Below are 27,707 nucleotides of genomic sequence, written 5' to 3'. Positions count from 1 at the left end.
CCATTGAAAGATCAAAAGCCTCAACATGATTTATATAATATTTCTTTCCAACTGCAGGACATGAGCCATTAGTGGGTCATAGAAACAACTTTGTGGGTTACCAGCAGCATATTTTTTAAAGGGGAACAAAATAGAACACAACAGAAACACTAGATTGCAATGTCAATTTTAAACATAAAGATTATTACATGAAGCTTGCTTTCTCAATATGGGTCTGGGTTTTAGTATTTTCTGAGAGATGAAATAAGTGCACCTGTGAAACAAAAATAAGACAATGTTGAGGAGCAGAAAAGGAAGCTATGTACACTTGAAAAAGCTAAGGGGACAGAAATGAGCTGTTAAAATTAGAAGTTTGATAGGAGAAATGAAAAAGACAATAGAAGCAGGTTTACAAGATAAAGATGAGAAAAAATTTCAGAAGGTAAAGCACAGTGATAAAGGGAGAGAAAATTGGAAGAAGAAAAGTCACATAAATTGGAGGTCCGGTCCATGAGTTCTGATATCCAAATACAGGAGTTAATGTACAGAGGGAAAAACTAGAGGAAGTTGTCAAAGAAGTAACTAAAAGGTTTTCGTAAAACTAAAGAACCAGAATTTTAAGACGGAAAAAATTTAAGAGCACTGGGACAAAGAAAAACTCCTATAAACTATTAGAGAGGAACACAGCACACTAGGCCTAGAAATCATACTTACATCTCCCTTATTCCTCGTACCACACTCACAAAACAATAAAACAAGTTAATAAAACAAACCCAAAACCCCAGTTAGAATTAAAGGTATAATTAAAATCAAAATTAAAAGTACAATTAACATATAAAAAGGAAAAACCCCATAAGATAATATTTATCTGTCTCTGGATGGGCAAATAACTTTCTAACGTTCTAAACATAAAGGCCATGAAAGGCATTACAAAGGAAAAGGCCAACTCAACATTTTAATATATTAAACTGAAATATATGTGAAAAACATTTAAAATTAAAATTAAATATAAATTAAAGAAATAGCAAACTGGGAAAACTCTATGAACGGATTAAACAAAGGGTTTAATATGGAAAATATTCACATGACAAGTAAAATGTTCATATACTGTGTAAAATATAAAGAATAGTCACATAATATATAAAATGTTCATGTAAGTAGATGAGAAAAAACACTAGAACCATATTGGAGAAAAATGGGCAAAGGTTATGAACCAATACAAATGGCTAGCATTCATTGAAGAAAAACAAGTCAATCTTAGTTGTAATCTAAGAAGTATAAATTAAAACTTGAGCTACACTTTTTCACCAAAATTTTTCACAATAATTTTCTTACCAAATTATTAAAGATTTTTTTTCAGAGCAAAGTTAATGGTGAGGATGTAAAGTGATATGTTTCTGGAAAGTTTTGGCAATACATGTTAAGGATTTTAAATGTTTAACTCTTGCAATGCAGTAATTCCATATCTAGTTATCTAATCCAAGGAATTTCATTATTTCACTAATATTTTACCAAATATACTGATCTAGGTACTGAAATATAGGATATTTATAAGGGATTAGTAAAACTTGTGGAAAAGTAAAAACCAAAATAACTGTCCAATAATAGGGGGAAAGTTGAGTCACATATCTCCATCCAATAGAATTTATTTAGCCATCAAATATGATGGTTATAATTATTTTCAATAATCGGTAAGTAGACTTTCTAATGTGAGAAGAAATTTATTAAACACAGCATTTAGATATTGGCTGTCAGAGGAAACAATGGCTAACGTCTGAGGCATTCTGTCAACAATCCTCATTTGAAAGAATAGCTTTGAAATATGCACGGAACATGAAATACAAGAAGGCTTTCCTGCTGTCCTGAAATTGTTGAGCAATCTGTACAATAAGCAATCTGGACAATGGCCACAGTGAGAGGACTTATTAAACTTACTTCACTTCTTACCTTCCCCAGTTTAAAACACACACACACACACACACACACACACACACACACACACACACACACACACACACACACACACACCCCAGGAAAGCTTAGTGGAATTATTTTTGAAAGACTCCTAATATCCAGAAATCCATCAAGTCTAATCATTCTGATAAAAATTCTTTTCTTCAATTGTCAGAATTGTCAAGTTTCCTTAGAGGAAGAATTTCTGTGTTACTGGGGATACCAAGAATAAGGGTAAAATGGAAGAGTAACTGAAATGTAAGGGTGCTTATTCTCAGCTAGTACCCGTGGCTCCAATTGAAAGAAACACGGAGGCGGTTTCACAGTAAAAGCAACCATCTGAGACCCGGAGAGAAGACATTTGTCTGGAGCACTGAAGGAGCACCGTAATTGTACCCAGCAAATTCTGAGAAGTTTTGATTTGAGCACAGAGTTACACTTACAGAATCAGAGTGTTTCCTTTGGATGCTCAATATCTGAAGATTAATGTGTATCTAGATTATTTATTTTATATAGATGCTAGCCCGGCCGCACACCTCCTAGGATCCTTAGAAATGTAAAAAGGAAATAATTTAGTTTATAAAACAAATACAGGGGACTTCCCTGGCACCCAGTGGTTGGGACTCTGTGCTTCCACTGCAGGGGGATGGGTTTGATCCCTGGTCAGGGAACGAAGATCCCACATGCCACGTGGCAAAGCCAACAAAAAGAAAAACAAAAGCAAATACTCAACTCAAGGCTTCTTTTAGTTGTCTATTAAGAATTCAATAAGAAATGAGGGCCTCTGTGATATTCATAATCAGCATTTTAGGGTTTATTAGGGGAAAGACCCTTAGCATGGTATTTAAATTTTTGACATTAATTTTCCTTGTAAATTGTTTCACTCTTCTCTTTTCATTTCTCTAGAGGAAGTTTTCATATAGAATGAAAAATTTGATTATATATTTATATAGTTTTAAATAAAATCCTTATAGAAGAATTTTTAAGATTAAAAATTACAGTGAGATGGGGAGATTATCACATGATACAGGTGACGGGTACTTGTAGATCCTCAGGGTCTAGCTTGAGTGGTGACAGCTCTAAGGAGGAGAGGTAGGCAAGCTGGATCCTTGGGTCCTTATAGAAGGAAGGAGAGCACAGGAAGCCTCCCTGGGGTAACCAGGTGTCCCTGGGGCCTCACAGTAGACTGTCGTGGGATCCCCTGACATCACCGACTATATGTCTAGGGAGACGGAGCTGTAATAGCCAACGGTAACTAGGATACTGTATTCCCATCCTTAGAAAAAAAGATTTCTAAAGGACGAAGTTAATTTCAGGAGAGAGATGATCAATTTGTACTAAACAAGTTGGTTTTCAGGGGCTCAGTGGCCAGTCAAGAAGGAAAAGCAAATCACAAGCGCAGGAGAAAGTCAGTGCTATTAGAGAAAGCTATGGCAATAAATAATATCTTTAAAGAGAGAGAGTGTGATACTAAAGAAAGCCATGAACAGAAAAGGGAGATTGAAAGGGAGAAATCAAAAGAGTTAAAAGAGAGATGAGAATTGAGCTTTGAAATAAGACTGCATTTGTATAGTGGAAAAAGAAGTGGAACCAAGGAGAAAGAAAAGAACGGAGAAGACTATCAGTACCCTAGAGGTCAGAGACATTTTAGGAGGAAGGAGGTGTTCCATCAATCAATGATGTAGAGAGATAAAGTGTAACCCCTGGAGGCGCACTTGGGAGACAATGTGATGATTGACAGAGATCAATTTCAGTGGAGAAGTGGGGTCAGAATCAGAAGACGAGAGAGATGAGGAAATGTTTTTGTAAAGGTAGATTATTTTTGTTTCTGTTTTGACATGTTCGGTATTGAAAGGAAGGTAAGAGACAGGATGTAACTTAAATCAGGAAACAGACTGATGACTGATGATTTAAGTCTTTACAGAGGCGATAGTGATCATTTAATTGACCGTAGTTTTGGAATTCACGGGAGGTGTCAATTTAAGGAGTTTCTATGGCAAGATTAGCTCTGGAGAGCTCTGGAGAGAAGGTAAGAGACAGGATGTAACTTAAATCAGGAAACAGACTGATGACTGATGATTTAAGTCTTTACAGAGGCGATAGTGATCATTTAATTGACCGTAGTTTGGAATTCACGGGAGGTGTCAATTTAAGGAGTTTATATGGCAAGATTAGCTCTGGAGAGGGGGAGTATCTTCTCTTCCCCTGAGATAGGAGGGTAGGGAGAAAGATGGGGTGTAACCAAGAGGAGAGAGACTGCAGTGTGTGCCAAATGATTTTAGTTACTTATTTTTTTTATTTTTTTTTATTTTTTTATTTTTTATAGCTACTTTATTTATTTATTTATTTATTTTTGGCTGTGTTGGGTCTTCGGTTCGTGCGAGGGCCCTCTCCGGTTACGGCAAGTGGGGGCCACTCTTCATCGCGGTGCGCAGGCCTTTCACTATCGCGGCCCCTCCCGTTGCGGGGCACAGGCTCCAGACGCGCAGGCTCAGTAGTTGTGGCTCACGGGCCCCGCTGCTCCGTGGCATGTGGGATCTTCCCAGACCAGGGCTCGAACCCGTGTCCCCTGCATTAGCAGGCAGATTCTCAACCACTGCGCCACCAGGGAAGCCCGTTACTTATTTTTTTAATAAAAATTTTTGGAGTGTGCACCATATAGAGTACCAAGATCCCCTGGAAAATTTGATGATGAACAAGACCTAGACAATGCTCTCAAAGTAGTTTTATATGGAAGATAAGACAAGCACAAAAGTAACTCTAGAGATTGAGAACACAAGCTATGAAGTTAAATATAAATTTTTCTACACCTGTTTCTTCCTCCATAAAATGGGAATAATGATAGTACCAGCTATGTTTCAAGCATCCCATTCTCTTTCTAGCTTACATTTCCTAGTGTTCTAATAGAAGTATTTGACCTAATGGAGACATTCAGCCCATGAATCAGGCACTGTTTCATTCTCCATCATTGCCCTCATGTTCTCATTTCCTTTTTCACCCAGGATAAATTTACTGGTCCATCATTTTAATCACTCTTATCCCTCCATCCAATCCATCAAGACACTTGTTCCTCTCTCCTTGAGATGCACATGGCTGGAAAACCCTAACCCTGATGAAACCTTACTATTTGCTTTCTTCCCATCTTTTGGGTCCCCTTGTCAATGGTGGACAGTTACACAGAGTCATACAATATGAGTTCAGGAAACACATCAAGACCAAGGCACACATCGGCTCTGCATTTCCTCAGCGTCTACATGGAGAGGCTGCCCATGTTGAGGAGGGTTTTGTTCTAGTGGAGGCCCCTTCCCCAGTGCTCTTCCTTCATATAGGGCTTTGAAGACAGCAACCTTATTAGGAAAGGGAGCTTCAGACTGCTTGAGGAATTAAGCGGCCTAGATATCATGCCAGCCATTTACAGGAGCTGTCCGGGAAAGCCAGCAGCCCTGTATGTTAGGAGGCACCTGGGGACCTTGGGCCCTTTTGGATGCTATAGCCCTCCAGTCATGGAAGGAGTCTAGGCTAGCCTATTGCTCAGGCATCTTAGGACGAACATCTAGGGTCATGTTTGAACAATGCTTCTCCTTCATAACAATCTATCCCCAAGACCCTTGAGTGCTCATCAGCTGTTTCTGGAATAGGAAGAGAGAGATTATTTGACTTCCACCCAATCTTTAGAGGCTAAGTGAACTGCATTTGTCACACTCCCTCAAGGATGAACTAGATTGTCAACCACTTCCCCGCTCCACCATTTATTACCAACAAATTCTATAGAAACCTCGAGATTGTTTCTTTTATCCTTTGACATTAAAGTTGGAAAAAGAGAAGAGAGTTTTAATCCTCCCTTACCTACCTTCTGCCTGTTCCATGGTGCATGAGGCTCCAGGGCAGAGGTACACAGAGCTACTACCGCTCACTCAAAGGGCCCCTGCCACCACTATTCGGGTCTGCAGCAAACATTCCTTTGATGCACTCTTACAAAAGCTACCAGCAGGGGTCACAGAGAGCAAGCCCTTCCTTGGCTATTTTTTTGTCCCTGATCCCAGATCCAAAGGAGAAATGTTTTATGTTGAAGCCCAATTGTGCTGACCTCTTTGGGGAGAGGGGTGGTAGAGGATTGGGCCCCAGCCCCAGCTTCCTCTTGTCTTGAATGGACCCCAGATAAGATATAGGGACCTCTGGCACCTCTTGCAGACCATAGGAGATGTGGGGAGTTTCTATTACTTGGAACAATGGCAGGCAAGCTGATCTTTCGAAGTCTTATTGGGGAGACTACAGGGTGAGGAAGATGAAATGCCTTTGTTCTCTAAAGGCATTTGATCTCTTCCTCACCGATTTCTTTAGCATGGTTTTCTTCTCCTCTCCCTGGTTCTTGTGCTGACCCAATACTAGTGGTGTTTAATGCCCTGACAACTGTGCTAGCTCCTCCCATTCTGGCAGCTTTCCCAGGGAAATCCCTCTGGACCTAAAAGGACCCTGAAATTTGTATAATATTTAGATCTCATTTATTTTCTTGTAAGAAATCTTAAAGGAAAAATTTCAGGTAAAATACCTGTGTTTTGTGGGCTGATAACTTTAAAAAGGAGGCCTTTTAGTAGACAGTTGGAAGAGGCAGTTGGATTCCACTGTGATGCAATCAGGAATGTTGGAGTTACCATGGGGCTGATGTCAGTATATCTGGAAGAGATACATGGGTACTGACCATCAGTTCAAGTTTCATTTGGAAACGTTTTGTTGAGAGAGTACCTGTTTTCCTGGAAGGAAAATCGTCTCTACTTTTATCCAAAGCAAGACAATCAGAGGAGAGTTCCCTGAAAAGGTGATGTTTGGGCTGAGGCTTGAGAGTTGCCTGGGTGCAAAGACCATCAGACAAGAGTATACCGGCCTTTTTTGAGACACAGCCAGGAATGTGTTTGGAATGAGAGAGCAAGGAGCAGGGTCGAAAGGGGTGAGGTCAAGAGGTGATGGTGGGCCAGATCACTTAGGGACTTTTTGGACATTCGGAGGATTCTAAGTGGGGTGCAATAGGGGCGCCTGAAGTTTGAGGACAGGGGAAAGTGAGAGAGAATATTTGAATGGTGGAAATTAGGGGAGCTTAAGAGGATTAGGAAACAGTAATAAGGGAGCACTTGAAATTGGGTTAATGAGATAGTTTGCTTTGGTTATTTTTGTGTTTTCTTATTTGTACACATATATTTTCTGTCCTAAATCATAACTATTACATTTGCTCTACACAGTTCAAGTGGAAAGTGGAGTGTACATGGTGAGATTTATTTTTCACATTGTTTTCAATATGTTTTTTTCTTTTCACACACACACACTGTATTTTATTTTTATAAGGGATAAATAAACTGACACCAAGCATTGTAAATGGATGACCACAACAAAAGCAACGATTGCAATTACCCAACACGAAACTCACTCATACTATGTCATAATATTGACATTCAGTCCAGTAATCCTCCACTGTAACAACTCCTTTACTTTGCAGTGGAAATTGATTTGTATATTTTTTGCCTCTGAGTCCTTGTGGGATTTCTTTTTTTTTTTATTCAAACAGAAAGTCACAAAAATGAAATCATCCTCATAAGTTGACTCAGTCCCACCTAATTAATTTTTTTTTCATCTTGATCTTTTGTTAGCACTTTTATGAATTCATCAGTTTTCCATTAGTGTTCTGAACATGCTTATTCATTCAGTTCAGCAGTATAGTCAGTTACCAGAAACCTGTACTTGTCAGAGTCTTTTCCATGAATTTCTTGAAGATGAAACCCTTTTATAGGAACATTTTGGCAAAAGCATCAGAGTACACCCAGAACTGTCTGTAAATGACAAAAGACTTGAAAATGAGCACGGTTAAAGATTGGATGAAAGTTCATAATAATGCAATTGACAAGGAAATTTTGTTATTTCTGAGATCTACATTTTAAAGTAATAACTAGAATTATGACTTATAACATTAGATCAGAAGATATAAGATTTCTGGAAATTTCATGTAATGTCTGAAACCTTTATATTAACATATTTCCATACAAATAACCCAAAAAAAGTTTAGTATTAGTTGTTTTTTGTTTGTTTGTTTGTTTTTTTATACTGCAGGTTCTAATTAGTCATCAATTTTATACACATCAGTGCATACATGTCAATCCCAATCGCCCAATTCAGCACACCACCACCCACACCCCACCGCGGTTTTTCCCCCTTGGTGTCCATACGCTTGTTCTCTACATCTGTGTCTCAACTTCTGCCCTGCAAACCGGTTCATCTGTACCATTTCTCTAGATTCCACATACATGCGTTAATATATGATATTTGTTTTTCTCTTTCTGACTTACTTCACTCTGTATGACAGTCTCTAGATCCATCCACGTCTCAACAAATGCCTCAATTTCGTTCCTTTTTATGGCTGAGTGATATTCTATTGTATATATGTACCACCACTTCTTTATCCATTTGTCTGTCGATGGGCATTGAGGTTGCTTCTGTGACCTGGCTATTGTAAATAGTGCTGCAATGAACATTGGGGTGCATGTATTTTTTCAATTATGGTTTTCTCTGTGTATATGCCCAGTAGTGGGATTGCTGGATCATATGGTAATTCTATTTTTAGCTTCTTAAGGAACCTCTATACTCTTCTCCATAGTGGCTCTATCTATTTACATTCCCACCAACAGTGCAAGCGGGTTCCCTTTTCTCCACACCCTCTCCAGCATTTGTTGTTTGTAGATTTTCTAATGATGCCTATTCTAACTGGTGTGAGGTGATACCTCATTGTAGTTTTGATTTGCATTTCTCTAATAATTAGTGATATTGAGCAGCTTTTCATGCTGATGCATCTCTTTTTCCTAACTTTAATGAGAATGTTACTTTTATTTCACTGTTAAGAATGATCATTGCTATTTTTTACCTTGAAATTCTTTATCTTACAAAAAAAAGTTTCTCTTGATGCTTTGCAAGTAAGAGTTTTAAAATCATGAATGGATTTTCCATTTCATCAAATGCTTTTTTGGTACCTATAAGATGATGATATTTTTCATTTACTTTGTTAATATTCTGAATTATATCATTAAATTTTCCAATGTTCAATCATACTTGCTTTCGATTTGGTCATGATGTATTATTCTTTTACTATATTGCTGCATTTCATTGGATAACATTCCATTTTATGCTTTCCTCTATGCTTATAAACAAAAATGGCCTGTAGCTTTATTTTTTATTGTCCTTTTTTCGTTTGGCTATCAGAGAGCAGAATAGCCTCATCTGAGTAGTTTTCTAACTTTTTCTATACTCTGAAGCAATTTGCACAATAAGAGTTAACTGTTTCTTGAAAGTTTTCTAGATTCACATGCAAAATGCTGTGTCTCCTGGACTCTCAGGGGTCATACTTTGAACCAGCTTCTTATACTGGGGTGTTATTCAAGCTTTCTGGTGTTTCTTGCATCCATTTTGGATAAGTTTCCTCTCCAGAAATTTATTCTTTTCTCTTATCTTTTGAAAATGTTGCTGTCAAGTTTCTCCTAAGATTCTCTTTTGAGCTTTTAAAAATTCTTTTGTGCACTATTTCATTCCTAGTGGTTTATTTTCCCCTTCTTTCTTATGCTCAGTTATGCCCATGCTTTATTGCTATCATTAATTTCTTCCAAGAATATTTTTGGTCATCAGTGTTCTGTCTTGTATGTGTTTTCTTTCATTAATTTTGTCTTTATTCTTTGTTATTTTTTTACGCCTACCCCTTCTTTCTCTTCTTCTATTTTATCGTTCCTTCAATTAATGTTTAGTTCATATATTTTCAATCACCCTTCTTTTTCCTTTTGGTACAATGAAAGATATCATTCTGTTTTAATGCTTTTCACCCTAAACTATAATTTTAAATTTATTTAAGTAATTTAAATAAATTTTAAAAAATTTATTTCATAGAAATTTGTGAAAATCATCATAACTTGAAGAATTATGACAATGAGTCGCTCTGATGGCTGTGTAACCAGTACCTGGGTTCAGAACAGAATATTCACATTATTCTAGAGACTTCCTCACACCCCCACTCACAACCTCTCTCTTTCACAAAGGTAACCACTACTCTGACTTCTAACATAGATTACGTTGCCTCCTTTTTATGTTTATATAAATAGAAGCATAGAATAGGTATTCTTTTAAGTCTAGATAATTTTGCTCAATATTATGTTTATAGAGTTATTTCTATATTTTCATGTAGTTCTTGTTTATCTTCATTGCTGTATTGTATTCCATTGTGTCAATATACTAAAATGTACTTATCCATTCTAATGTTGACTGGCATTTCAGTTGTTTCCAGTGTTTGGCTACTGAAATCATGTTTTTCTGAACGTTCTTGGACTTGACTTTCATTGCACAGACATACACATATCCTAGGCATGAATCATAGCACATGGGTAAGTTCAATTTTAGTGGATACTGTCCAAATAGTTTTTCAAAGTGAAGGTAATGATTTCCATTCTCCTTACCAGAGTACAAGAATTTCCATTGTTCACAACAACACCATTTCTTGTATTGTCAATCTTATGAAATTTTAGCCTTTATTTGAATATGCAATTAAAGTCCATGGTGGTGTTTTACTTGTAGTTCCCTAGTAACTATTTCCAAACATTAGTTTTCAACCTGTCTCTATTCTTTTCTTTTTTTAGGTTTTGTTTTCAATTCTGCCCTGAAGACATTACATTTGGGATACCCAGCCAGGGCTGGGTGATTCACTAGATCTCAAGAGGACAGAGCCAAGTGTCAACCAAGGACATCACAGACTTGCAGGCTCAGCCGGCATCAGTCCTGAGCAAGGCTTCTGCCCAGCGTGGAGTCCCCTGGAGAATCAGCAAGCCTTAGAAATATTATCAACTCATTGCATTAAAGTCTACTGGGGGTTCCTGCTGATATACTCCAACCCATTTTTGAAAAAGTAGTGTTTTCCAGCATCCTCACCTGCCCAGAACATACATCAGAACTTGGGAGTTGCCTGCTTATTAATGAAAGCTATGAAGTCTAAGTCCAACTGGGCCCGGAACCCAAGTTGTAGAATAATGGTATTTCATCCAACCAAAGAAGAGTTTAATGATTTCGATAAATACATTGCTTATATGGAATCCCAAGGTGCACACCGAGCAGGCGTGGCGAAGATCATTCCACCCAAGGACTGGAAAGCCAGACAGACCTATGATGATATCAATGACATCTTAATAGCTGCTCCCCTCCAGCAGGTGACTTCTGGGCAGGCAGGTGTGTTTACTCAATACCACAAAAAGAAGAAAGCCATGACCGTGGGTGAGTACCAACACTTAGCAAATAGTGCAAAATACCGGACTCCAGCACACTTTGATTTTAAGGAGCTGGAGCGAAAATATTGGAAAACACGCCTCCATGATTCACCAGTATATGGTGCGGACGTGAGTGGCTCCTTATTCGATCAAAACACGGAGCAGTGGAACCTTGGACACCTGGGAACCATTCAGGACCTGCTGGAGCAGGAGTGCGGAGTGGTCATCGAAGGCGTCAACACCCCCTTCCTGTACTTCGGCATGTGGAAGACCGCCTTCGCCTGGCACACGGAGGACATGGACCTTTACAGCATCAACTACCTGCACTTCGGGGAGCCCAAGACGTGGTACGCGGTGCCCCCGGAGCACGGCCGGCGCCTGGAACGCCTGGCCAGGGAGCTGTTCCCGGGCAGCGCGCGGGGCTGTGAGGCCTTCCTGCGGCACAAGATGGCTCTCATCTCGCCCACGGTCCTCAAGGACAATGGCATCCCCTTCGATCAGGTCACTCAGGAGGCTGGAGAGTTCATGGTGACCTTTCCCTATGGCTACCACTCTGGCTTCAACCATGGCTTCAACTGCGCGGAAGCCATCAATTTCGCCTCCCCGCGCTGGATCGATTATGGCAAAGTGGCCTCGCAGTGCAGCTGCGGGGAGGCCCGGGTCGCCTTCTCCATGGACGCCTTCGTGCGCATCCTGCAACCGGAGCGCTACGAGCTGTGGAAACGCGGGCAGGACCGGACCGTGGTGGACCACACGCAGCCCACGGCGCCGGACAGCCAGATCCTGAACGCCTGGAGGGAGGTCCGAGCGCCCGCGGGAGCCGCTCTCGGCCAGAGGCACCACCTGCCCCGCCGCGCTCTGCGCCCCCCTAGGGCTGTAGCCGCGGGCGGTGGGACCAGCCACCGAGTCCCTGTGCGTGCTGTGTCCCGGCGCCCCTCGGCGACCCGGGGTTCTTGCTCTGCTGCCCAGTTCAGGGATGCGGCCACCAGCACCTCCCGGGAGCCCAGTCCGACCCAGCCGCCGACCCCAGGTCCATCCGCCCCGGATCGCCACCCAGCTGGAAGATGTGGCCCTCGTCGTCGTCCTTGGGAACAGGGCGCTCAGGAGCCAGCTGCTCCCCCCAGGGCTAAGAGGAGGCTTTCGTTAGACACAGATCAGGACCCAGAGGCTCAGCCCCTGCCTGTGGATGCACCCTCGCCGGACAGCGCCGCCCCGCTCAGCCCTGGGCTCCAGCATCCCGCCACGGCTTCTGGCTGTGGTTGTGGCCCCGTCCCCTAAGCCCAGGGGATGCCTTTCTACCCCACTGCTCCTGCGTGGGGATCCTTTGAGACTGGTCATATTTCCATTTCAGAGCTTTGGGTATTTGCAGGTCACTAGTCTTGCATGAGAGTGCCTCCTGTGCTGCCGCTGGATGTGCTCGGTCAGTGGTGTTTACCAAATTCTCCAAAGTTTGTTCTTCCTTCCAGACCCTGGAATCCTTGGACACTGCTAACTCCTGTGTCACAAACTGAGGTTTCATGCACTGGACACTCTAGTGTCTCTGGGAACTAGGTCCTGCTGAGGTCGCCAGAGCCCAATCTACCTCACACTCCCATCCTGTGGGCCAGCTCTGGATGCTGCTTAACTTCTAAAGAACCCTGGGCTTTGATTACTCTCCAGTCTCTCTCCTTTTCCTCTTCCCCCTTCTCTTCCCACTTTTCTTGCCAAACTAGGTCCTTTTGACCAATTAGGTCAGTAGAGACTCAGATAATAATTGATAATCTTTCTGAGTCTTTGATGTATTGAAAATGTGTTCTCTGCCAGTATGGTAACTAGAATGTTAAAATCTGAGTTTATTAAATATATTAAAGGTAACCAGAATGTTAAAATCTGACTTTATTTTTTGTGTTGTTCAGTCAGTCAACTGAGAGGTGGTCGTTTTTTCTGCACTTTTCTTAATAATTATACCAAAACATTTCAACCAAAACTTATTTTTATGAGCTTCTTCCATTGTGTGATGTTGGTGAGTGAGTTTGGGGTTGATGTTGGGTTCCAGCTGGCTGGCTGGGTTGGGGTATTTGGTTTGCAGCCCGATCTGAAGGATGACTTGGTGGGAATCACCTGGCACTTGGCTGATCCAAGTTGCTAGGAGAGATGAGCAAACAGAGGACAAAAATGCCAGCCTGTGAAAATCTTCTCTCCAAGTCTCCACTGCCTTCTCAATGCTGTATGTATATTTCACATGGTTAAGTCATTGACACATCCCAATAAACCAATCCACAAATAAAGGAACAAGACAATTTCAAGTGGGCATATGTTCTGTGAAGAGATTAAAGGGGATGGGATGCTAGTGCAGAATGGGCAGTGTGGTTTGGTGGGCAGGGCACACTTCATAGAGCAGGAGACCTTTCTGAGTCCCAAATGACAAGAAGGAACGTCCAGAGCTGATTTCCACTAGGATGAAACAGCAAGTGTAACAGCCCTAACATAGAGCTTGGTGTTATTGTGTGGAGAGAGAGGAAGCTCATTTGTGTCTGGGGCACTGAGAAGGGAGAGGCAGGGTCCAGGGTATGCAGGACCTTGCAGCTCATGTGAAATATTTGAGTTTTTTTCAACTTGAAATGAGAAGGCATTGGAAGTTTAAAACAGCACTTGACATGATATACTTTACATATTTAACTAATCACCTTAATTGTTCTGTGGACCCCTTGGGGGCAGGAGAAGTAGTTAGAACATCTAAGTAATGCAGGTGAGAATTGATGGTTACTGACTTAGGCCATAGTGTTGAAGATGCACAGAAGTGGCCAAACTCAGAATAAATTTTGGAAATTGAAAATGATAGTTTGGATGCAGAAGGAAACATTTCAGAGAATCAAACCACATCTCTCTTCCCTCCAGCTCTCCCCTACAGAAGTTCAGTAAGATTCTGGAATTTGAAGCACCATGTAAAATTAAAGGCAGGAGTAATGAAAAAGTTAGGCTTGTTTGAAGTTCTGATTGAGGAGTAGCAAAAGCCCACATCTCATCCCTATCACCATGCAGCTAGGCAACTGTGTGGTAGTATATTCTGTGGGAAACTGAAGCTGAGAGACTGAACTCAGGATCCTCAGTGGAGGGTGGCAGTGAGATGCTTGGCCTGAAAGATGATTAAGCCCTGTATTCAGACGGTGGAACCACATGATGGAAGCAGATTGGAATTACTGGGAAGGCAGCAGCCCTGGAGAGCAACTAGACCATAGTAGATCTCATATGAGCAAGGAGTAAACTTTCATGTGATAAGTAACTGAGATCTTGAGGGCTTTTGCTCCTTTCATTTAGGTCAGTTGTTGATATGGCAGTGCAGACAAATAAGGGAACTCTGAAAAATCTCTATGAAGACAGTAGCCTGGCTCATATTGCTATTTTAAATTTTAGAATCTGAAATTTTCCTTGTTATATTTCAGGGATAGAACAACCTCTTCCTGGCAGATACACGCTCCAAATAGCCTAGGATAACAAAATTGGGGGTTTTGAAGGCCAAGAAACAAAAATAAATTTCAGAAAATATTTCTTCCACTATACTCCTTATGTTTTCACTCACTTTTATACTTGAAACAAAATTTCCTTTGCCCAATAAAGAGAAGCAATATTAAAAATACAGTTTAGTTTTACCAGTATACTGGTTCCTAAATTAGTCTTCTTGACCTAAGTAGGCATTTCTCAAAAGAAGATATACAAATGGCCAACAGACCCATGAAAAGATGCTCAACATCGCTAATTATTAGAGAAAGGCAAATCAAAACCACAAAGAGGTATCACCTCACACCTGTCAGAATGGCCATCATCAAAAAGTGTACAAATAATAAATGCTGGAGAGGGTGTGGATGAAAGGGAACCCTCTTACACTTTCGGTGGGAATGCAAATTGGTTCAGGCACTATGGAAAACTGTATGGAGGTTGCTTTAAAAAACTAAAAATAGAGCTACCATATGGTCCAACAATCCCATTCCTAGGCGTATATCCGGAAAAGACGAAAAGTCTAATTCGAAAAGATACATGCACCCCAGTGTTCACAGCAGCCCTATTTACAATAGCCAAGACATGGAAACAAGCCAAGTGCCCATCAACAGATGATTGGTTTAAGAAGTGGTATATACATACCATGGAATATTACTCAGCCACAAAAAGATGAAATATTGCCACTTGCAGCAGCATAGATGGACCTACAGAATATCATACTAAGTGAAGTAAGCAAGACAGAAAAAGACAAATATATCACTTATATGTGTAATCTAAAAAACAATACAAGTGAATCTATATACAAAACAGAAACAGAGTCACAGACATAGAAAACAAACTTGTGGTTAGCTAAGGGGAAAGGGAGCAGGGGAGGGATAAATTAGGGGTATGGGATTAACAGATACGACTGTACAGAAAACAGATAAGCAACAAAGATTTGCACAAAAAAACAAAACAAACAAAAACAAAACAAAAAAAATCCAAGGATTTGCTATATAGCACAGGGAACTGTATTCAATTTCTTGTAATAACCTATTATGAAAAATAATCTGAAAAAATATATATATAACAGTCACTTTTCTGTACACCTGCGACTAACACAATATTGCAAATGAACTATACTTCCATTAAAAAAAAATTAGTCTTCTTGAAAGGATCAGGAGCCGGGGGTGGTAATGAAGGGGGTTCATCAAGCAATTGTATTGAAAATTCTATTTTATTTCAAGTCACTCAATTTGGATACTCAGAATCTGGACCACTCTTCTCAAGAAAAGATGCCCAGATCCAGCTGTTCTTCCATGTCCAGTAAGTTGTTGCTATACTTAATCTTGGAAAAGCAAGGGACATTGACAATGACAATTACATAAAGGCAAGGATAGAGCCACCTTTGTTCTCACTGCCACGATCTACCCTAGGCCTCTCTCCACTTCTGAGAAATAACAATCACGAGTCCAGTGTATATTCATCTAGTTTGTAGACAAAAGGCTACGAAACCGAAATTAGTATGTTACCCCCACCATCACCTTTTAAAAAAATCAATATTACAGTTACAAGATCTAAAGACTTTCCTATCTATAGTCCCTAGTTATTTCAGCAAAGTCCACTAGATCTGTGTAATTTGTTTTATTTTATTCGTTCTGCTGCTGATGGACAATAGGGTTATTTGCAAATCTTTGTTATTTCAAAGTATGCTTTACAGAACAGCTTTGTATATAGGATACCTGGGTTGTATTTTTGTTCACTTTTAACTTTTTAGGAAAAGCCAGCTTGCCCTCCAATTTCCAGCTCTATTGGCAGTGTGGGAGACTTTTGGTTTCTCCATATCTTGACCCACTTTTTATATTGTCAGACCTAATCAAAATGGGCAGAGAACAGCTTCTCTGATTGCTAGTGATCCTGCACATCTTATTGTATTTATTGGCCATTTGGATTTCCTCTTTTCTGAATTACCTCTTCTGAAGCTCTGCCTACTTTTTTTGGTTTGACTATTTTTTGTTGTTGTTATGTAGAAGTTATGTGATATTCAGGATACTAATTCATTGTCTATTTCATGTATGATGACAAACTTCTCCTAGACTGTAATTTCTTTTAATTTTTTATGTCATTGCATTAGTCAGGGTTCTTCAGACTAATAGAACCGATAGGAGATATATGGATAGCTCTTATTAGAGGAACTCATTCATTTGGCTATGGAGGCTGAGGAATCCCACAATCTGTCAGGTGGGCTGTCTGCAAGATGGAGAATGGGGAATATGGTTGAGTCTGGGTTCGAAAGCCTGGGAACCAGGAGTGCCCATGTCAGATGTCCCAAAGCAAGAGAAGACGGATGCGTCTGCTCAAGCAGAGAGAGTAAATTCACCCCTACTCTGCTCTTTTGTTGAATATGGGCTCTCAGTGGTTTGGGTGATCCCACCTGCAGTGGTGAAGGCGCTCTTTACTCAGTCTAATGATGCAAGTGCTAATCTCTTCCCTGAAGAGCCATGCAAAACACACAGAAATGATGCTTTACCAGCTATCTGGGCATCTCTTAGCCCAGTGTACATGTGACATTAACCAGCACAGTCATTAGTTTGGAATCATTTAAATATATCAGACATTCCCATCATGGTGCTTTTGGTTCTTTAAGCCATTGTTCCACCCTGAGTTCATAAAGACATTCTTCAATATTTTCTCTTAAAATTCTGTGTTTTATCCATTTGTAATGCACCTCAAATTTATTTATGTAAGTAGTATGAGGTCAAGCTCCAATTCCACCCCCCCCCCAATATAGTGCCAATGCCACTACCACATATTGAATAGCCCATCCTTCCCCATTGGTTTGGTATGCTACCTCCATCATAGGCAGACTCCCACATATCCATGTGTCTGTGTCTGGCCTCTCTATTCTGTACGCAGATACATTTGTCCATTGCAGCTCAAATACCAGAGTTTGGTAGAGGAGAAGTCACCCCTCTTTGTTCTTCTTTTAAGGAATCATCTTGGAGATTCTTGTTTGAATAATTCTCTACTTACTAGATCTGTTCCCTTGAGCAAGTTTCTTAATATCTCCTTGATGCGGTTTCCTCATATGAGAAATAAGGTTCATAGGATTTCCCTTATAGGGTCATTATGAAGATAAGGCGTAAATAAATTATTCTATGCAGAGTGCATTGAATAGTGTCTGGCATTAGATAGTCACCATATATTAGCTGTTTTTTTTTTTTTTTTTTTTTTTTTTTTTTTAATGAGGATCTTGAATCAGATGCGTATGTTTGATTGATTGATTGATTGATTGATTTTTAGCTGTGTTGGGTCTTCGTTTCTGTGCGAGGGCTTTCTCCAGTTGTGGCAAGCGGGGGCCACTCTTCATCGCGATGCGCGGGCCTCTCACCGTCGCGGCCTCTCTCGTTGCGGAGCACAGGCTCCAGACGCGCAGGCTCAGCAGTTGTGGCTCACGGGCCCAGCCGCTCTGCGGCATGTGGGATCTTCCCAGGCCAGGGCTCGAACCCGTGTCCCCTGCATCAGCAGGCAGACTCTCAACCACTGCGCCACCTGGGAAGCCATATTAGCTGTTTTTAATAATATTTGTTCTGTTAGAGGTACAGAGAAACTTCTGTGGATCAAAAACAATGAAAAAGAGAGGGAAAAGACAAATCAAAGAGTGAGAACAGATATCGTGTTACTCATACCCAGTAAAGAACTAATAAGCAGAACATGTAACTACTACCAAGATAGACAACCCAGCAGAAAAATGGACAAAATACTTGATGAGGCACTTCCTGAAGGAGCACCTCCAATCAGCCAATAATCATCAGAAAAATTGGTTCACCTCTATTAGGAACCAAGTAAATGCAAATCATTATGAGGTACCCCTGTGCCCTCACCTGAACGGCTAAAACTAAAAAGGCAGAAAATCACCAAAGGTCTGCAAAAGTGAAGGCCGATGATCACCCTTGCATGCAGCTAGTGCGTAAACTGGTAAAATGTGTTGAAAACATTTGGCAAGTTGCAGTTTACATATTCTATGGCCAGTATACACGTCAGAGAATTTTCAGAGCAACGCTGTTTGTAAGAGGCCAAAAGTGGAAACAACCCAAAGCCCCACCAACAGTAGAAAGTTTATATAGTTGAATACTTTACAGCCCTGAATCAGAAAAGTCCAGCTGCATGCAACGGTGTAAATGATGAAAAAATACACCAAAAATACACTAAAGTACATAAATACAGTTGTGTTTCTTCAAGGTTATATGAAGTTTTCAAAAATGGACAGAGTTTTAATTTTATAATGTTTACCAAAATTACTACGTGAATAGTTAGGATAAGGTCAGTGTAGGAGGCAGAAGGGGCTGTAATCTGGGAAAAAGAGCACAAGTCAGGCAGCCAGGTGCCTGGCAATGTTGCATTTCTTGACCTGGGTAGTGGCTCCACTTCTGTTCACTCTATAGTCATTTGTTGAACTGTACATATATGCTCTACAGATGTCTGTGAACACTTTATATTTCATAATTTAAAATATTTTTTAAAGTGCTCTAAAAAATTAAGTCACATAGTGGTTCATAGAATTATTTGGTTTGTAGTGTGTTGTATTGTAGACTGTTTCCAAAATTCAGATTACGTTTCTAATCTTTTTCATTCTAATATTGTTTATTGATGCCTTCTCCTGTTTATTTGTTATCTACAATATTATATTTAGTAATACGTAAGTTTTTGGACAGTTTTAGACTTACAAAACATTGAGCACGTGGATCAGGGAGTGTTGACCCGACCCCACTCACATGTCCCCCTATTAGTAACATCTTACTTCCCATGGTATATTGATTACAATTAATGAACCAATGTCAATATGTTATTGTCTACTAAAGGCTATCATTGGTTCAGATTTCCTCGCCTTTTACCCAACGTCCTTTTTCTGTTCCAAGATCTCATCTAAAATATCAAATTACATTTAGTTTTCATGTCTCCTTAGGTTTCTCTTGGCTGTAACAGATTCTCAGGCTTTCCTCGTTTTTGACCAAAAGTTTGTATAGAAACCTGACAGTTTGGGGAAATACTGGTCCGGTATATTGTAGGATGCCCCTCTATTGGAATTTGATGCTTTTCTTATGATTATCTTAGGTTTCTGTATTTTTTTGGAGGAAGATTACAGAGGGAATTTTATCACATTTTAATCACATCATATCAAGGACATATACTATCAAAGTAATTTATGACTTTTTTTTTTTGGCCACGTCTCGCAGTTTGTGGGATCTTAGTTCCCTAGCCAGGGATCGAACCTGGGCCCTAGGCAGTGAAAGCTCGGAGTCCTAACCACTGGACTGCTGGGGAATTCCCAGTTTATGACTCTTGATGTTGACCTGGTTAAAATGGTGTTTGGCAGGGTCCTCCTCTATAAAATCACTGCCCCTCCCCGACTCCCATCCCCGATTGCCACTCTGCACCTGCTTTTCATGCTCAGAGAGCACTCCCTTCCTTTAGCAGGGAGGACTATATAATTTATTAACGAGTTCTTTATTTTATTTTTTACGTAACAGACTTCTAGTTTATTAATCATTTATATTTTTGTATATGGTTGTTTCCCTTTTGTTTTTTGAATTGTTCTATCATTTTTATCTTTTTTTTCTGTCAAATAATTCTGACGTATTTTGGTTTAGTTCTTACTAACTACTTGCGTACAACAAAAAATCAATACATTTTTAGCTCTTATATGGAAATTGTTGTAGATGTTATGTGGATAATCATTTTTAAATAAATATGGTTGTGTTCAGTTTTTTGATTATTGACTTTCAATTTTATTTTATGATTGAAATAAAAGATTGATCAAGATGGTACTCAATATGTTGATTCTATGGAATTTTTATTGAGATTTATTATGTGGTCTTACAGTGGTAAATTTTTGTAAATGTTTTATATGCGTTGAAAAACATTTTGCTATGTGGTCGCTGCAGGTAATATAATCAAAGTTGTTAAATTTATTGTTTAAACTTTTGTAACATTAAATTTTCTTCCGTCCTCATCTATCAGTTTCTGAGAGAACAGTGTTTGAAAAAAAAAATCTCCCACCATGATTGCAAATATGTCAGTTTTACCTTATAATTCTCAGTCTTTGTGTTCTATGTCTCATTGCTGTGTGTCTAGGTGCGTAAAGTGCAGCACTGTAATCTTTCCCATGAGTTTTTCTTTTTGATAACTATAGGCTGTCCTTCTTATACCTTATAAATACATTCGATATTAATTGCTGCTAGACCAGGTTTCTTTTGTTTAATATTTGCTTGGTTTGACTTTCCCACTCCTTTTATTTTCAACCTCTTAGCTCGCTGTAAGATTGGTTTAAAAAATCAAAAGGGCGCAGACAAAGTGGGTGACCAAGCAGAGCAATTACCGTTGATTGGTGCTTATCAAATTATACCTTTGCCCCGGTAGAAAGCCAGAGCCATCAGGACATAGGTCTGCATTTGGAGGCCAGCTGCCCAGAGAACACTGTCTCTCTCTCTGGGTCCTTGAATATCTCCAACTGGAATCAGGATTTTGTTGGTAGAAGGTAGGTCACTTTATTTCTGTAATTTGTGCTTATGAGCAAAAAAGTTATTTTCCTACCAGAAGTTTTAAAAAATGACACTATTTATGCATATATATAGAGACAGAGCGAGAGAGAGGGAACTATACATTGGGATATCCTTTCCTTGAGTTTTTATTTTTAAACTATTTTCCAACTTAAGTTATTTTTTTCTTAATATTTTCTTGGTAAAAATCACAAAGATTTTCAGGAAAAAGCACCTCATTGAGTGAACTGAGATCTAATGGGAACGAGAGGGTTTCTAGAACTGGGTAAGGAGTGTGTCAAATGGAAGGGACTTGAAAAATATGTGGGATCAAATAAGAGATTTTGATTGGATATGAGGGTATTAGAATTGGGGTGGTACCGATTGAACTGAAATTGCTCTGGGACATATATAGCCAGACGTTGAGCACAGCCTGTTTCATTCAGAAGCTGAATCCTTCAAGGAAACCATTTTCTGGGTCCTAGTGTATCATCATTTGGAATTAAGATTTTAGACTAGCAGAAGGCAAGCACATTTTTGGCCTTTTTTTTTTTTTCCTTTAAAGCATAAAGATGAAAAGGATGATATTTTATATCAGAAAGCAACTTTTTTTCCCTGGTAAAGTTCTCATTTATTTATGCATTTAAAGTACAAGCATTGCATGCATATCATTTTTATATTTCTTCATTGGGGCCATGTATTTCTGTTATTAAAGGGATTAAAACCTTTTTACTCTTTCACTTTATAATTGATTGTTAACTGGTGTATGGGATCTATAGATTTAGCATGCTAATCAGTGTCTAGAAACTTGGTTGAACCCTATAATTCTTTTTTTTTAAAATATCTTTATTGGAGTATAATTGCTTTACAATCGTGTGTTCATTTCTGCTTTATAACAAAGTGAATCAGTTATACATATACACATGTCCCCATATCTATTCCCTGTTGCATCTGCCTCCCTCCCACCCTTCCTATCCCACCCCTCTAGGTGGTCACAAAGCAACGAACTGATCTCCCTGTGCTATGCGGCTGCTTCCCACTAGCTATCTATTTTACTTTTGGTAGCATATATATGTCCATGCCACTCTCTCACTTTGTCCCAGCTTACCCTTCCCCCTCCCCGTATCCTCAAGTCCATTCTCAGTACGTCTGCATCTTTATTCCCATCTTGCCCCTAGGTTCTTCATGACCATTTTTTTTTTTTTTAGATTCCATATATATGTGTTAGCATACGGTATTTGTTTATCTCTTTCTGACTTACTTCACTCTGTATGACAGTCTCTAGGTCCATCCACCTCACTACAAATAACTCAATTTCATTCCTTTCTATGGCTGAGTAATATTCCATTGTATATATGTGCCACATCTTCTTTATCCATTCATCTGTTGATGAACACTTCAGTTGCTTCCCTTTCCTGGCTATTGTAAATAGAGCTGCAATGAACATTTTGGTACATGACTCTTTTTGAATTATGGTTTTCCCATTAGTGGGATTGCTGGGTCATATGGGAGTTCTATTTTTAGTTTTTTAAGGAACCTCCATACTGTTCTCCATAGTGGCTGTATCAATTTACATTTCCACCAACAGTACAAGAGGGTTCCCTTTTCTCCACACCCTCTCCAGCATTTATTGTTTGTAGATTTTTTGATGATGGCCATTCTGACCGGTGTGAGATGATATCTTATTGTAGTTTTAATTTGCATTTCTCTAATGATTAACAGTGTTGAGCATTCTTTCATGTGTCTGTTGGCAATCTGTATATCTTCTTTGGAGAAATGTCTGTTTAGGTTTTCTGCCCATTTTTGGATTGGGTTGTTTGTTTTTTTAATGTGGAGCTGCATGAGCTGCTTGTAAATTTTGGAGATTAATCCTTTGTCAGTTGCTTCATTTGCAACTATTTTCTCGCATTCTGAGTGAACCCTATATTTCTAATAATTTGCCTATCAATGCAAATTAATGATTAGATTTTAATTAGAATGTTTCAAGTATTTACACATTAAGGGTAATGCTTGTTAAGGATGTGTACATTTGTGTTCTGTACTTTTTTCCTGCTTTTGTTTACATAGGCACTCTTTCTATAATGGTAGATTGTTATGTGTCCCCTATTTTATTATAACATGATTTGCTTGTATTTTTCTCTCTTTTCTCTTATGCTTATACATTTACACTTTTAATGGTCTACAAATTGCATTTTGGTTTCTACAGACCAAGAAAACTGCAGACCAATATTACTGATGAACTTAGCTGCAAAAATCCTCAACAAAATACTAGCAAACAGAATCTAGCAGCACATTAAAAGGATCATACACCATGATCAAGTGGGGCTTATCCCAGGAATGCATTGATTCTTCAATATATGCAAATCAATCAATGTGATAAACCATATTAACAAACTGAAGGAGAAAAACCATATGATCATCTCAATAGATGCAGAAAAAGCTTTTGACAAAATTCAACTCTCATTTATGATAAAAACCCACCAGAAAGTAGGCATAGAGGGAACTTACCTCAACATAATAAAGGCCATATATGACAAACCCACAGCCAACATCGTTCTCAATGGTGAAAAACTGAAACCATTTCCACTAAGATCAGGAACAAGACAAGGTTGCCCACTCTCACCACTATTACTCAACATAGTTTTGGAAGTTTTAGCCACAGCAATCAGAGAAGAAAAAGAAATAAAAGGAATCCAAATTGGAAAAGAAGTAAAACTGTCACTGTTTGCAGATGACATGATATTATACACAGAGAATCCCAAAGATGCTACCAGAAAACTACTAGAGCTAATCAATGAATTTGATAAAGTAGCAGGACATAAAATTAATGCACAGAAATCCCTTGCATTCCTATACACTAATGATGAAAAATCTGACAGAGAAATTAAGGAAACTCCCATTTACCATTGCAACAAAAAGAATAAAATACCTAGGAATAAACCTACCTAAGGAGGTAAAAGACCTGTACTCAGAAAACTATAAGACACTGATGAAAGAAATTAAAGATGATACAAACAGATGGAGAGATATACCATGTTCTTGGATTGGAAGAATCAGCATTGTGAAAATGACTAAATTACCCAAAGCAATCTACAGATTCAATGCAATCCTTATCAAACTACCATTGGCATTTTTCACAGAACTAGAACAAAAAATTTCATAATTTGTATGGAAACACAAAAGAGCCTGAAGAGCCAAAGCAATCTTGAGAAAGAAAAACAGAGCTGGAGGAATCAGGCTCCCGGACTTCAGACTATACTACAAAGCTACAGTAATCAAGACAGTATGGTGCTGGCACAAAAACAGAAATATAGATCAATGGAACAGGATAGAAAGCCCAGAGATAAACCCACACACGTATGGTCACCTTATCTTTGATAAAGGAGGCAAGAACATACACTGGAGAAAAGACAGCCTTTTCAATAAATTGTGCTGGGAAAACTGGACAGCTACATGTAAAAGAATGAAATTAGAACACTCCCTAACACCATACACAAAAATAAACTCAAAATGGATTAAAGACCTAAATGTAAGGCCAGACATTATAAAACTCTTAGAGGAAAACATAGGCAGAACACTCTATGACATACATCACAGCAAGATCCTTTTTAACCCACCTTCTAGAGAAATGGAAATAAAAACAAAAATAAACAAATGGGACCTAGTGAAACTTAAAAACTTTTGCACAGCAAAGGAAACCATAAATAAGACGAAAAGACAACCCTCAGAATGAGAGAAAATAGTTGCAAATGAAGCAACTGACAAAGGATTAATCTCCAAAATATACAGGCCGCTCATGAAGCTCAATATCAAAAAAAAAAACCCAATCCAAAAATGTGCAGAAGATCTAAATAGACATTTCTCCAAAGAAGATATACAGATTGCCAACAAACACATGAAAGGATGCTCAACATCACTAATCATTAGAGAAATGCAAATCAAAACTACAATGAGGTATCACCTCACAACCGTCAGAATGGCCATCATCAAAATATCTACAAACAATAAATGCTGGAGAGGGTGTGGAGAAAAGGGAACCCTTTGCCCTCTTGGTGGGATAAATTGATACAGCCACTATGGAGAATAGTATGTAGCTTCCTTAAAAAACTAGAAATAGAACTACCATACGGCCCAGCAATCCCACTACTGGGCATATACCCTGAGAAAACCGTAATTCAAAATGAGTCATGTACCACAATGTTCATTGCAGCTCTATTTACAATAGCCAGGAAAGGGAAGCAACTGAAGTGTTCATCAACAGATGAATGGATAAAGAAGATGTGGCACATATCTACAATGGAATATTACTCAGCCATAAAAAAAAAGAAATTAAGTTATTTGTAGTGAGGTGGATGGACCTAGAGACTGTCATACAGAGTGAAGTAAGTCAGAAAGAGAAAAACAAATACCGTATGCTAACACATATATATGAAAAAAAAAGGGGGGGTTTCTGAAGAACCTAGGGTCAGGACAGGAATAAAGACACAGACATAGAGAACGGACTTGAGGATATGGGGAGGGGGAAGGGTAAGCTAGGATGAAGTGAGAGAGTGACATGGACATATATACACTACCAAATGTAAAATAGATAGCTAGTGGGAAGCAGCCACATAGCACAGGGAGATCAGCTCGGTGTTTTGTGTCCACCGAGAGGCGTGGGATAGAGAGGGTGGGAGGGAGATGAAGAGGGAGGAGATATGGGGATATATGTTTATGTATAGCTGATTTACTTGGTTATACAGCAGAAACTAACACGCCGTTGTAAAGCAATTATACTCCAATAAAGATGTTAAAAAAAAATGGGTGTGTTCATTCTGCAGAATTAATTGATTTATGCACTTTTGTAGAGGTTTGCTATACCTCTACAAAATTATACAAAAATTAAGCATATTTTAGTTAGGAAAAAATTAGTCTGAAAATATTTTTACTCAGAAAAACCCAATGTGGTTTAGTTTGATCAAATAATAAAGAATCATGCAATTATTGTTTTTCTTTTATCTCCAATACCAAAAACCTTGGAGATAATTTAATTGTTAATTGTGGTAACTCTATTAACTTAGGTGGTATATTTCCTTCTTTCTCCTAAATGGCTTTTGGTTTTCTATTTCCAATTAGTGCATGCATGCCACTAATTATACACCATCTCAAATCTTCTTGGGAGTAAATATTGATAAAAGTAAGTATAAAATGTACTGTTTTATCCATGAATTGTGGTTACCACTTTTTTATTTTTTTATTCCAAAAAACTAAAAATGAACAACAAAAACATAGTGGCTTATCCTTTTTCATTTTAGTTAAATGAAAAAGACCAAAATATCCACTAGATGGAGGCAAAACCCAAGACTAAATTTTTCTGGTAATAAGTTAAAAATTATTTTTAATGTAAAAACATGAAGTCTTTATCAAAGAAATAAAACTTAATATATTGCCAAAGTTTATATATTACTTTGTGTTACTTAATGGTATATCAGTAAAATTCTGAGTGGATAAATTTTACATTCTGTATTTAAGCCTAGAGACATCAAACACGTCTCCAGAAGTCATCTCAGTCTTTCTTCTGCTTAGTAATAAGGCAATTAAATAAACAATGGGATATTTAATGTTATTGTTTATTCTTCAGAGAAGTAGATGCTATAAACACTTTGGTATGCTATTCTAGATTCTAACAGTCCTCATCTAAATTATTTTAAAAGCCAACAGAATCCTTCTTATTCTAAGTAAACCATCTTCTCAAATTTGTTGAATGCTGTCAAATAGACTAATTATTTTAGGGCAAATATTTTGTTTACTACTGTATCATTTAATGGAGAAACTTCTCCTTGCAATTACAAAGGGCTTTTTGCTTGGAATTTTAAAAATTCCAGTGAATTGGCGAAATGTATATTTTTTGGATAACTCATAAGACTTTGCAGGTCCCCAGGAAGATATACCCCTAGAATTTGGGGAGGAGGTCCTCATATTCCTCATTGCTAGTGAAAATAACAAAAGGATGAAATTAATCATCTCTGGCTGACTACTTTTAAAAATCAACCTTAAGTATAACTTATGCATAAAAACTGCATTCCAGGGACTTCCCTGGTGGTGCAGTGGTTAAGAATCCGCCTGCCAGTGCAGGGGACATGGGTTCAAGCCCTGGTCCGGGAAGATCCCACATGCCGCAGAGCAACTAAGCCAGTGCGCCACAACTACTGAGCCTGCACTCCAGAGCCTGTGAGCCACAACTACTGAGCCCGTGTGCCACAACTACTGAAGCCCGCGCCCCTAGAGCCAGTGCTCTGCAGCAAGAGAAGCCACCGCAGTGAGAAGCCCCCGCAGTGAGAAGCCCACGCACCGCAACAAAGAGTAGTCCCTGCTTGCAGCAATGATGACCCAATGCAGCCCCCCCAAAAATTAATTTTAAAAACCTGCATTCCATTTAAAGTATAGAATCAACGACTTTGGACAGCTTTATATACCTGCAAAACCACCACCACAATCAAGATACAGAACATTTCCACCACTT

The 27,707-nt window shown here is 39.0% G+C and overlaps 1 protein-coding gene across 1 annotated transcript; it reads left to right on the top strand.

Annotated features, from left to right (window-relative positions):
* Positions 1–10,922: 10,922 nt before the first annotated feature.
* Positions 10,923–12,488, top strand: LOC130708878 (lysine-specific demethylase 4D-like). Its single transcript, XM_057553272.1, has one exon. It carries the CDS (start codon positions 10,923–10,925, stop codon positions 12,486–12,488), a length of 1,566 nt encoding a protein of 521 aa, XP_057409255.1.
* The last annotated feature ends 15,219 nt before the right edge of the window (positions 12,489–27,707 follow it).

The sequence above is a fragment of the Balaenoptera acutorostrata genome, chromosome 9 (assembly GCF_949987535.1).
Source record: "Balaenoptera acutorostrata chromosome 9, mBalAcu1.1, whole genome shotgun sequence".
Taxonomy (NCBI): Eukaryota; Metazoa; Chordata; class Mammalia; order Artiodactyla; family Balaenopteridae; genus Balaenoptera; species Balaenoptera acutorostrata.
The sequence above is the reverse complement of the archived record's forward strand: the minus strand, read 5'-3'. Positions and strand labels throughout refer to the sequence as shown.